This window comes from Petaurus breviceps, unplaced genomic scaffold, assembly GCF_028583685.1.
Source record: "Petaurus breviceps papuanus isolate PSGF00001 unplaced genomic scaffold, PetGlider_PUasm1.0 181, whole genome shotgun sequence".
Lineage (NCBI taxonomy): Eukaryota > Metazoa > Chordata > Mammalia > Diprotodontia > Petauridae > Petaurus > Petaurus breviceps.
In genome coordinates this window covers 2,598,123-2,610,525 of record NW_027185784.1, presented here as the reverse complement: position 1 = coordinate 2,610,525, position 12,403 = coordinate 2,598,123, and the positions used below count along the sequence as shown (strand labels likewise).

The following is a 12,403-nucleotide window of genomic DNA, read 5'->3' as shown; positions in this document are numbered from 1 at the left end:
AGCATACCCAGGGTGGCTGCCAACACAGGTTCTTAGATCTGTTTTTCTAAAGGAAAGCAACTCAAAATGGGTTAACAATATTACTTTTATCAATCACACATATATCATTTACCTAGTTCAGGGGAAAAAGTCAGCAACCGGAACTTCAGAGAATAAAAATAGAAGTTACAACAGAAAATAACACAATTCAGCAGACAGGGCTTCCAGGTATCTGACCATTATATCCATCCCTAGTTAGTTACCAGAGAGGGAAGCACCAACATCTGGGTTTTCACTTTTAGAATTTTTTTTTTTTGGAGGACAATTGGGTTTAAGTAGCTTGCCCAAGGTCACACGGCTAGGTTTTGCTTGTTTGTTTGTGTGTTAAGTGTCTGAGGCCCAATCCAAACTCAGGTCCTGCTGACTCCAGGGCCAGCACTCTACTCACTGCGCCACCTAGCTGCCCCTAGCATCTGGGTTTTCAAAGCTGGGGGGCTCAACAGCTGCCCAGATTCTCATCTGGCCAAATCACACAACTCTTCCTAAAGTGAGCCCCAAAGCAAAACCTCATATCAGGGTATATATATATACACACCCAACATCTGTGTTTTTACATTTAGAATTTCCTTCTCCTGGGTTAGAAATGTCACAAGCCTCTTAACTCACTGCCCAATCACAAAGTAACAAGGTGTGGGCATTCCTGAAAAACAAGCCTCCCTCCACAGACTCCATGTGACCACATTCAGCCTATTGGGGGCAGATTATATTTTCAAATAAGGGAAGGTTCTCAAATTCACTTAAGTGTATAAAGGGGCTAAGGAGCAGGGAAGATCTTCAGATTCCCATTTCCATAACACCTGGCACCTCATAGACACTTAATAGATGCTTGTTGATTGATAGAGGGAGCTTTCTCCCTCTATCAATCTGATAGCATAACTAATCTTAGAGAGCTGCTGAGGGCATATGTGTGATAAATGTAGAAGGAAAAAAGAGGGTAGAGAAAAAACAATTTTAAAGTCAAGATCCTCAGAGCTTATGCTACCATTATGAAAAAAGTTATATGATCTCTTTCCTGACCATCTGCCTATCTCAAGCTATCATTATAATCAAATTTAACTGTTACTTGGTTTATCTGGATTCTAATTTTACATCCAATGAATTTTAAAATAATTATTTCTTCACATTGCAGGAAATGAGAATGTCCAAAATGGCTAGTCAATACTGATATTTAGAATGGAACTGAAGAAAATATGTCTGTAAATCACCAAAGGAGGCTTATGGCGCTAAAGAAAAGAGCCTACAATTATATGAATGTTAGAACTCAGGACAGAGGGATCTCTAGAGTAGGCACATACATATGTAGAACAAGGAAAATTTAAATGACTTGCTTTCTTTTGGTTTTGTATCTCCAATGTCTAGGGCAGTGCCTGGAATCATAATATGCATTTAATAAATGCTTATAGAATTGAACTGAGCATAACACTTCTATTCAGGAGCCCCTCTCTTTATTTTCAAATTCATATCCATTATCAGTTTCTTAGTAGACTTACCTGTACCTAAGGGATTCTGGACTTGCATCTTGTACTATCTCCATGGATATATAATGCGCCGAGGAGTGTCAAGATGGGTTTTGGCCTCCAGACCTTCCACTATAATAATAGTGTGATTTCTTGTGTAAGGGAATTGGATATCATTGTTATGGGGTCTTATTTTTAGAGTTTGTTGTGTTGTAGTTGAGTCATTTCAGACTTGCCTGATTCTTTGTGACCTCATTAGGGAGTGTTTTGCAATTTCTTTCTCTGGCTCATTTTACAGATGAGAAATTGAGGCAAAAAATTAAGTGATTTGCCTAGGGTCACATGGCTAGTAAGGATCTGAGGCCAGATTTGAACTCATGAAGATGAGTCTTCCTGATTCCAAGACCAATGCTCTACACACTATGCCACTCAGCTGCCCCTTTATGGAGTTTTAGGTAGACTTAAAAAAATCTTTTAAATTCTACAGAGCTCCCACATCTGCATCTGAGACTTTCTTATATTAGTATTCCCGCCATAATAAAAGCACAGTGCCGTAAGATAGGTTTAAGAGAGAGTAAGACTTAACAAGACTTATGGATATAACCTATTAAAATATTTTTTTCTCCAATGAATTGCCATAAGGTCTATTTAATTGACATGTTGTATATATGCCAATTTCTTTTCATTATTCTTCTCTATTAAGAGATATATAATATTTTTATGATTTAATTTTGCAAATTATGGAATTCATGAAAGGCCAGGAAAAATAAAAGTGCTAGCCTTTGTGTTGCATATGGAGATGGCAACCTACAGAGTTTTATTGTTATAATTAAAAAGAAGAAATTCATGTCAGCAAATGTGGTGTAAAATAACACAGTTTAGTATAACTGGAAAAGCTGAACTAAATGGATTCTTTCTGATAATCAATCATAAGGTAAGAAGTGACTCAAAATATTTGTGAATCAATTTAATTAATTTTTATTTTAACAAAATGTAATATTTAAGTTTTGGCATATCAAAAGAATCATAATTAATGTGGGTTACAAAAAATGTCTTTATTTTTTATAGGAAAGACAGACATTAAACATTTTATGTATAATAAAAATTGAATACTGAATGTGATTCCCAAGAAAAAGCCTTGCTTGGTGAAATTCAACATTTACTCATCATCTTCTCTAAAATTTAAAATGTCATGTTGCACAAACTATTGTACCATGGAACATGTTTAGACTTGAACCAGTTTGGTAAGACCCCAAAATGCTACTCTAGACTTAGAGGATACCCACCCCCAAATCAAAGGACATTAGGGAAATTTAGAAGCAAAATAAAATAAATTGTCTATTTTTATATTCAAAAATTTACCATCAATAGTAGATATTTTGTTTTATTCATAATCTCATATTCACTATTTAAGAATGAAAAATTTCACTTTTGTGACATGTCAAACTTTTCTTGAAGAATCCACAGGTGTGTCATGGGGGAAACCCAGACTTCCTTTGAGCACAGTTTAGGTAACAATGCAACAACATATCCAGATATTGTCCAAGAAGAATTACCAATGGGATGACTCTATATGATGAAATGGAAACTGTTTCTTGTCAAGACTTACATGAAATTGAGATACGTGTAAACTTTAAGATGAAGAAAATCTCAATTAATTTAAATCAAAATCAGAATTGTTAACTCCTCACATATGGTTTACATGTAGGTAGCTTTCCAATATTTTATGTGATGCAGATGTTTGTTGTCCACCCCCCCCCACACTTGTTGAGTTTAAATAGTTATTTATATGTAGACTATTGGTGGGACTACATGTAGATGTTCTTAATAGATTTTCAAGAGCACCATTTAATCTGCGCATCGAGACTAGTAATAGATATATTAGTTTGACATTTAATAGAGTCATAAAAATGGAGAAAATATGTTTTTGAATATGAAGAAAACAAATGGACCACCACATCAAGGAGGTTGCCATCAGTTAAACAAGAATGAAATCTACAAGCTCCCTATTCCAAGTAAATCATAAAAGAAATATGGAAGTTGACAATAATAGTCACTGTAGCAAGAAAAATGATAAAACATTCTTTGACAGTATGGAAACTTGGAAGCTGTGCCAAATGCACATCGAATTCTGAAACATGGGTAAAAGCCCATTGTCTTTAGTGTCTTATAGGGTTTCTAATAATTTCTGGTTCATCCTCTTTAAAATGTATTCCTTTCAGACTGTCTTAGTTTCTTCCAAATTATTTTTAAAAAGTGTTTGAACTTCAAATGTTTTTTTTTAAATGCTACAGTATGTATATCTTGAATAGTTTATAGGTTACAGGGAAGCCCGAAAGAAATTCAGAAAGAACACTCAAAAAATGAAGAAACCTTATTCTAAATCTGTCACAACAAATAACTGAAAATGGAAAAAAAAAGGTCATTTACCAACTGGTTATTTTGCTGATATCCATCTGATTAAAGCAGTAAAAAAAAGGGTCACATCTCTTTTATTTGTACCTGTAATCTATGACTTGGAGAACAGTTTTTAATACTTTCACATTGAAACTTTTCTACTGAACTTATCATAACTGCATTTTCTAATTTTAATTTTAAGATGGTCTGCCTTTAATTTTGATGACATTTCAATCCTTCCTGGGTTTTACCCAGAAAAGAAGAATTCACTCAGGGGGAAAAATGCTATTGTGTCAAGCTGAGTTTAGATAGAGCAGTTTTGGGATAAAGATTCTCTTAGAACCTAGTCCCGTGCATTTACCACCTGTGTGAAATCAAACAAGTCATATGGCTTATCTGGGCCTTGACTTCTTCATCTATAAACGATAGAATTATATGATCTCTAAAGTCCTTTCCAGCTTTAAATCTATGGTCTGATGTTGTTTCCCTTAACTTATTAAAATTGGAGCCAGAGTAGACTGAAGAATCTTAAAACTGAAGGATTATTGAATTAGGTCCATTAAAAATATTCTTTTGAAGGAAAAAATGAAAGCTGATGAAACCACTCTGATTATGTAAAAAATATTTTAGGCATCATTTTGCATTTCTTATTGGTTTTCTAAAATGAAATAGAACAAGAAATGGTACAAAGAAACATCAGAAATTAACCAGTATCTTTTCTTCTATGAAAAGCTTCGCGGACTGACTTACTTCCACCGTCTCAAAAATCAGCAACTTTTACCAGCACCTTCCCAATGGGAAGTGGTAGGGAGTGTAGGGGGGTGGAGATGAGGAGAAGGGTAGGAATTACCATAGGGCAGTGGAGACTGCTACAGAGATTTGTAAGTTATACTTAGGTTAAATGAACCAGATACGAGTCTAATGGGCAATGATACCATATTTCTCACATGGTCCTTCTGGGGCTTGTTGACCAGATTGGATAGCTGCCAAACAGTTCACTGAACTTTGGGGATGGGAGAGGAAAGGCTCAAAGCTTTGTCTTAAATTTCTACTGAGATATTTTAGACTTCAATACTTTCACTACCTATTCTGGCTTTGGTTTTTTTTTTTTTTTTTTTTTATAACCACAAAAAAAATTTATTTAACCCTATTCCTTTCAAATAAATGAAAAAATTTTAGTCATTTTCACTGAAAATTATTCCAAAGATTAAGGCAAATGGAGAACCTTATTCCAAGACTAAAGCAAAAACTAACTGAAAATGCAGACTTTTTTTCCCCTACTAAAATGATGTCCAGAAAATAAAAATACACCTATTTCGGTGGGTAGATAATTTATTTAATGTAAAATGACTAATTAAAATGTCTACTTGCAATCCCAGTACTTGATTGCAGAATAGGTTAACCCTGCGTTCTGTTCAGAAGCTATTCTGGGTCAACATAAAGCAGAAATGACCATGGATGAAAGATGGAGACAGCACTATTATGACTTTAAATTGCAATTATTTAAATATGTGATTACCTTTCTTTCTAAAATTAGGTGCTTCCAATAAAAATCATATTAAATACAGCCATAGAAAGTGATTGATTCAAATTAATACTGCTCAACTATTACTTAGACTAATTCTAAGAGAATAACACTAAGTAAGTAATTTACTAAGTAAGTAAATTATGACCCATTGATTGTACTACACTGAAACTACATGGTACTAACACCAAACATAATATTGACAAATAGCAAAAAGGGAAATATCACCCTTTACTTTTTTTAAGGCAGAGAGAGGAGAAATACATTGGCACAAATATAAAGCATTTTGTACTTTAAAATAACTGAAAACCTAAAAAAATGGTGTTCTATTTTAGGTGTCTCATATATTTGCATGTGCTATAAAGATCAGATCTTTGCGAAATTAACTTCTGTACCATATTTTAAAAAATAACCAACTATAATCCATTTGTTATGCAGACATGCATTGCTTATATATGTTGCTATTTTTATGTTGAAATATAACTCAAAACAGCTTATTGAATAGATTGTTGTGTACATTTTTCTAATAACTTCATATAAAAATATATAATATAAAAATATAGAGGTTTTAAAGGATGCAGAAATTTATGCTAGTGAATCATGTAAGGTAGTGCTCTTTTATATGACTGTGAAGTTGAGGTATTGCACTTTTTTAGTTTCAGTTATGAACTGAATCAATTTAACTTTTTAAAAAGAAAAACAATACTTTTAAAACACATTATAACTATAAGATAATAGTTTGCAACACCAGTACTTGTGTAAGGCAGAAAAAATTCAGCATTTCAACTTCAAAATACAGAAAAGGAAAATAAGAGTGTTAGATTGGCACATAATTCCTATCTTAAGAAGAATTTTTTCAAGAACAATAATTTCCTTGTTCCACTATTTTAAGAAAATGAAACCAACTAATGTTTAATGCTACCTAAAATTCTCTTCCAATTCAAGTGTTTCCCCAAAGCTCAAATGACTATTGAAAATCACAATAAATTATAATCAAAGTGGTGGTGATCTAATAAGTCCATGGATGCTTTTTTTTTTTTTCTGAGAAAGGTATTTAGGAATTTAAGGAAACCCAATTCTTTGATAAATACACCATGTTAAGATTTTAATTTAAAGTATATATTAAGTTTAAGGAAAGCCAAATCTCTTCACAATCCTATTGCATTTACATAAGATAATAGGAACTCGAAAGCCTGGATTGTAGATTGAAGCACATTCACAGAGTTTGGATGAGCTTCCAGACCTACTTTTGACATACACTAGTATGTGACCCTGGGCAAACCAGTGCTTCAGGAAACTAATTAAAACTATCTAAAACTTATCTGTTACATTCTAGTTGCTTCTGTATATCAGTGAAGGGATTTTCCACACCAGAGATTCCCCATATAGATGAAATCACAGGTCCTACAGTTTCCTCCCTTAAACAAATGAGACCAGATAAAATAGTATAATAGCTAGCATTTATAGAGCTTTTTAAGGTTTGCAAAGCACTTTACAAATATTATCTAATAATGCATATGGAAAAAAATTGGTTCCTCCCTTTAACTTGATACATTCATTATATAATTATACTATAAGTATCCTATTTAAGCTCAGTATACTGAACAGAAGGTGAATATGTTTAAAAATATAGGGGTAAAGACTATGTAAAGAAAACTTGGGTCAATTGAAGTGTTAGCTTTAAAGAATTTCACTCCAATATTTCTCCCATCTAGACCCTTTGGAGTCTCCTCCAAAACCGCTTTCCTACACTGCCCACCATCCTTTAAATTGTAAACTAAACAATCAAGCAAATGGAGGGAAATGCTTTTCAGAAGGATTAGCTTTATAAAAAGCCTCTATCATCCTAAAGATTGTATTTTCTTCTATCCAAGAATACAAGTACTGTACCTAGTTGCAAGTGGAATGTAATTGCTTCTTCCCTCACCCCCATCAATATGAATGTACCTATAGGTAAGAAAAAATGATGCTCAAAATCTTCACATATTTCAAATGCCTATTATTTATCTTTACTCTCACAAAACCTAATCCCCTGCCCTTAGTTTACTTAAGCATATGGCTATATTTCAAGTAAATTTTTCCTTTTTAAAGAAAATTTAAAAAATTTTTTTGCATCTTTATCTATCACATAGAAACCACAGTGTACAGGGGCACATCTTGACATTATAAATCCTCAGGAAGAGTGTCCCTTTTTTTCTATGTGTGTGTGTGTTTGTGTGTGTGTGTGTGTGTGCTTGTGTGTGTGCGTTTGTGTGTGTGCACACACACAAGCATGCATGCGAGGTCCATAGACATATGTAATGCATTTGACATGGTTCCCAGACCAGAGAAGTGGGAAGTCTCCAAACACAAAGTTACTTCTCCAGAAGGAAGGCTACACTGTCCTTTCATGGGTACATATCCTGCTGAGAAGAATTTCAGAATAGACTTGATTGACTGGGCCTCTGACATGATACGGTGATTGTACATTAGTTGCATAGCTTTGCAGTCTCTTCTGTTTGTTCAAATTGCTAAAATATTTTCCCACAACATGTTGTCTTGATGGTTTCATTTTAATAAGATGATATTCCCTGGAAGTCTCAGATTTAACTACCTGCAAAGAAAGAGATAAAAATGAGTGGTAGGAAGTCAAGGACATTTAAGTGAATCAATCAATTAATCAACAGCCATTGATTAAATATCCTCTAGCTGTCATCCACTGCACCAGGCATTGAAGCTACAAAGAAAAAAATGGAACAGTTCCAATTGGGTATATAAATGTGATAGAGTACTATTATACTATTCTAATACTTATTATACTTATCAGTATAATGCTCAACCAAGATTCTGGAGGACTAATGAAGAGACATCTATGCATTTCCTGATAGAGAAGTGAAGGACTCAGAATGCAGAATGAGACAAATTTTTGTTTGCTATAACCAATGAAGAAATTTGTTTTGACTGGCAATACATGTTTGTTATGGGAAAAAATAAAGTTAAAAAAAGATCAGGAGTGAAATTTGCAGTTCTGATTCCAGTGAAACTAACATTGCAACAGAAGTCTTGTAATCAATTTGAATTTTTCCAATGAGTATCAGTGTTACCAGTCATATATACCTTGATTTCATGATATGATCCTATTGTATGAAATGTGATAACATATGTAAAGAATTCCATAATTCTAAAGCCCTAAAAAAGTATAAGCAATTTTTTATTATAAAAACATTTTCAAGGGCAATTTGAAAAAAGATGTGGGCAGATCCTATGACATGTTGAAATTGTTCCAGTTAGTGACCCCACCTCCCTGGGCTCTGAGTTGGAGCCCTATTCCATCTTTGGAATCTGAGGGAGCAGCCTTGGGTTGCTAGAGGATAATTGAAGCATTTAAAAGCTATCAGTTCTTTCTGCACAGAGGTCTCCTAGAGGGATTTGCCATACCTGTCAATCAGTCTTGAGTATGAATCAAATAGCTCATGAAGTGTAGGCCAGACAGTTGGAAAATTGGTCAAGATGATTTGACCATATAGAATCTTGTTTTGGGTTAAAAATATTTTGTGCATCTTAATGGGCATCAAATAATCTCTCCTACTTCTAAAACAGTATGCGCTATTATGGAGATAAAGTCTCTTACAGCTGTTTGTTACTAAAAGCAAAATCTTAGACTGCCTGCCTTTTTTGCTTTTTTTTGGGGGGGGGGATGGTAGAGATAGGATAGAGACTTGTGATTTCATTGGTACAGGAAAGTACCAAATAAAGAAACTACAACCAGGGCAGGCCTTGACATCTTTTCTGCAACTTATGGTTTTGGAGGGTTGTCTAGAACAATGAAAGGTTGTGATGTGCTCAGGGTTACACAGTCATTATGTGTCAGAGGTAGGACGTGAACCCAGGTCTTTTTGGTTTTGAGACTGGCTTTTAGTCACTGTTTCAACTCTTTTTTTTTTGAGAAGAGATAATTAACCAAAAAAAGCTACTTTAGGAATGTGGTTTCTGATGTTATAGGACAGTGCAAAGAAAAAAATCCAACTCTATGGCCACCCCTGTTGCAGTGAGGGGATGATCCGTTCCATAATTAAAAAAAATTTTTTTTGTATAAATCAGTTTTAAAGAAGTAGATTTTGGTTATGTTCCCAATGAGTTTAAAGTTTCAATTTAGAACAGCAATATGCTTTTAGACTGATTAGATCCAACTAAGTTAAGAGAAATGAGTTATTTTCCTGTAGTTACAGTTGGTTGTCTTTTTCAAATGAGGTCCTTAGAGCAAATGACTCCTTTGAGGTAACATCAAATCAGCAATTTGTAGCAAGGAATCTCCCATGATGGCAATTCTGTGCTCAGTTTGCATTTAACCACTGATTAATATACTAGGTCTAAAGGTTGCCCGTTTCTATTATGAGTAGCTATGTTTATCATTGTTTAGTTATAGTGTAACTCTAAAGATATAATAGTCTAGCCAGAGAGATTCATTGATGTTTTTCTGAAGCCTTTGTCCTTTTGGAGAGGAGGCTTAAAATCGCTGAGAGCCAATTTAGGGAATATTCTTCAAGGAAACTTATCCAGGGAAAAACTCAAGCATGCATGTAGAGTTTGACCCAGAAGCAAATTATTGTGCCAGTGTTCTGAGGCTGAAATAAGGTTAATTTTATTTATGTGATCTCTTTAGAATGAGCTTTGGAAATGCCTGGATAGCCTGTATGATAAATATGCCAGAACTTGAAAAGTGGTCTCCTGATGTAGAAGGTTTACGAGGTACAGTGAAGAATTCAATTTCATGTGTCTATGGCTGTTTATAGGCTAGTATTTCAAATCAATTTTTTCTGCCCTTTAAAAATGATTTTGATCCTCTCCATGATTTCAAGGCTGAATTTATTGCAACATTATGAAGAATCCTGGGTAATGCTAGTATAGATGCTGCAGCCACCTAAATAGGCTTCATTACTGGGCCAAGTACAGTAATAAATTTCAGTGAGTATAAGAGTAGTTGAAAGTAAAATGACTCCCATTTTGAGATAGTATCTATGCTTCCAGGTATCATGGTCAATGTTTCTTACACTTCTTTTTTTTAACTACAAAGGCCATCCATGGGAATGACTAGATATGCCCAAGATCCTTGAAGTAAGCATTAACAATTGAGTGACTTCAAAAACATTGTTCTTCAAGGTAAAAAACCATGAGAATTCTGTTCTGAATGGTTCTCTGGTGCATTTGGAACATTCATTTGTGGCAAGGACGATGATTTGTTTACTCTGCTATTATTAACATTGGTTTATTTGGTTCTGCCCACGGCATCATCATTATTTTTTTTAAATAGCAAGGAACAGCCTCTCACAATTCCTGTCTGCTGAGAGACATTTCAAAAGGATTGTCTTTATAATTCATTGCAACCCAATTTATTTACTTCAAAGTTCACTTTGAAAACCATTTGTGTGTTCCACATTTTTTGTGTATTGGTCTTTTACACACACACACACACACACACACACACACACACCACCCACAGAAATTAGTGCAGACTCCATCAGGATCTGGTAACTCATTCCTCTTCTCCTCACTCCTCAGAAAAGTGATTCATTTTATTAAGGAAAAGAAATTCCAAAAGTTTATGTTATGATTTTTAAATGACAAAAATGCTCCCTGGCTTAAGTTATCTCTCCCAGAGCACCCCAGCATAGCAAGAAAAGTCCTATAAGTGGTTCCTTGTAATGCTGCCTTAAACAAAATGTCTTATCAAAAACACAAAGAATCTTATAGACCTGGTGGATCTTTTAGAATCTTAGAGATCTTGACCAATACTATGGGTTTGGTTGCTCATGGAAGATAGGGGGAAGCAGATTTCATACTGTTTTAGGCCACTTAGTTGTAGGAGTGTCAGTAGAACAATTTGATTGGGTACCCATAATTTGCGTAATAAACAAATAGGAGGAGAAAAAACATTTTGAGGATGATGATGGTCTGAAATTGTGGAATTTCCTTTTCTTTGATGTGTTGTTCAAGAGAGTGAAATGCTACTATGGTTCTGATGTCGGGGAAGCAAAACGAATTCTTTTGTCCTAGAAAGCTTTTTATTGGTTATAGTTACATGTCAAGAAACTTTATTTGGCCTATGTTATCTCTGCATGTAAAAACAAACCATGTTCAAACACTGTACTTCAAACACATATCACTCTATCTTTCTGAAATTTGGCTGGGAGAAATGAGCATAACCCAGGGGAATGCAAGGAGTCCAGCGAAGGGAAGGTGATCAGGTTTCATAAACTATTGTACTTCCCTGCAAAAAGTTGCAGAGGAATAACATTGTCCTAAATAAAGCCCCAGAACATTTTCAACTCAGTGGTAGCCTCTTGGTTTTTGAAGTGTTGGGATTACTGTAACAGCAGGATGTTTCTGGGATGGCACTGTTTAGTAAAGTGAGGATTAAACAAGTTACTTACTGAGCATACGGCTCTCTTCTATCTCAAAACCTAATTCAGTGCCACTTAGTAGTATCTTCATGTATGCATAGTAATGGTAAACAAAATACCAAGTAATTCAGACACCCACTCAAGGACATTGTTATATATAGACACGTGTCTAAGATACTTGAAGGAAGAATGAGAACTGGATGGCTTCAAAGGCATTGTTGGAAGATCCTCGAGGTCAGGGACCAAGTAGTTTCTGTGTTATAAATAGTTCCTTTGAGCATTTGAAATATTCACTACTAATGTAAGGAAGGGAACAGGATGATAAGTTCACACAGTCATTATTATAACCCATTTGTTTGCAAAGTTTTGTCTGGTGTACCGATGTTATATAATTACAACCAAAGTATTTTTTTAATTTCATTCATTCCTTAATCTTCATTTACCTATTTATTCATACATTTACTTATTCATTCATTCATTTTCAATTCACTTACACATTTAACTTGTTTGCTTATTTATATACTCAATTCATGCATCAATTTATGTATTTGTTCATTTATCTATCTATCATCTACATAGTTCTCTCTCTCTGTCTCTGTCTCTCT

General features: G+C 34.4%; 1 protein-coding gene across 3 annotated transcripts in view; it reads right to left on the bottom strand.

Annotated features, from left to right (window-relative positions):
• Positions 1-2,452: 2,452 nt before the first annotated feature.
• CPED1 (cadherin like and PC-esterase domain containing 1) overlaps positions 2,453-12,403 on the bottom strand; it is a 433,414-nt gene continuing 423,463 nt past the window's right edge. For all 3 annotated transcript variants that reach the window (XM_069087089.1, XM_069087090.1, XM_069087091.1), the window contains one exon: positions 2,453-8,011. In XM_069087089.1, coding sequence (XP_068943190.1) covers positions 7,793-8,011 — 219 coding nt within the window. In that variant the 3' untranslated portion in view covers positions 2,453-7,792. The remainder of the gene's footprint in view (positions 8,012-12,403) is intronic.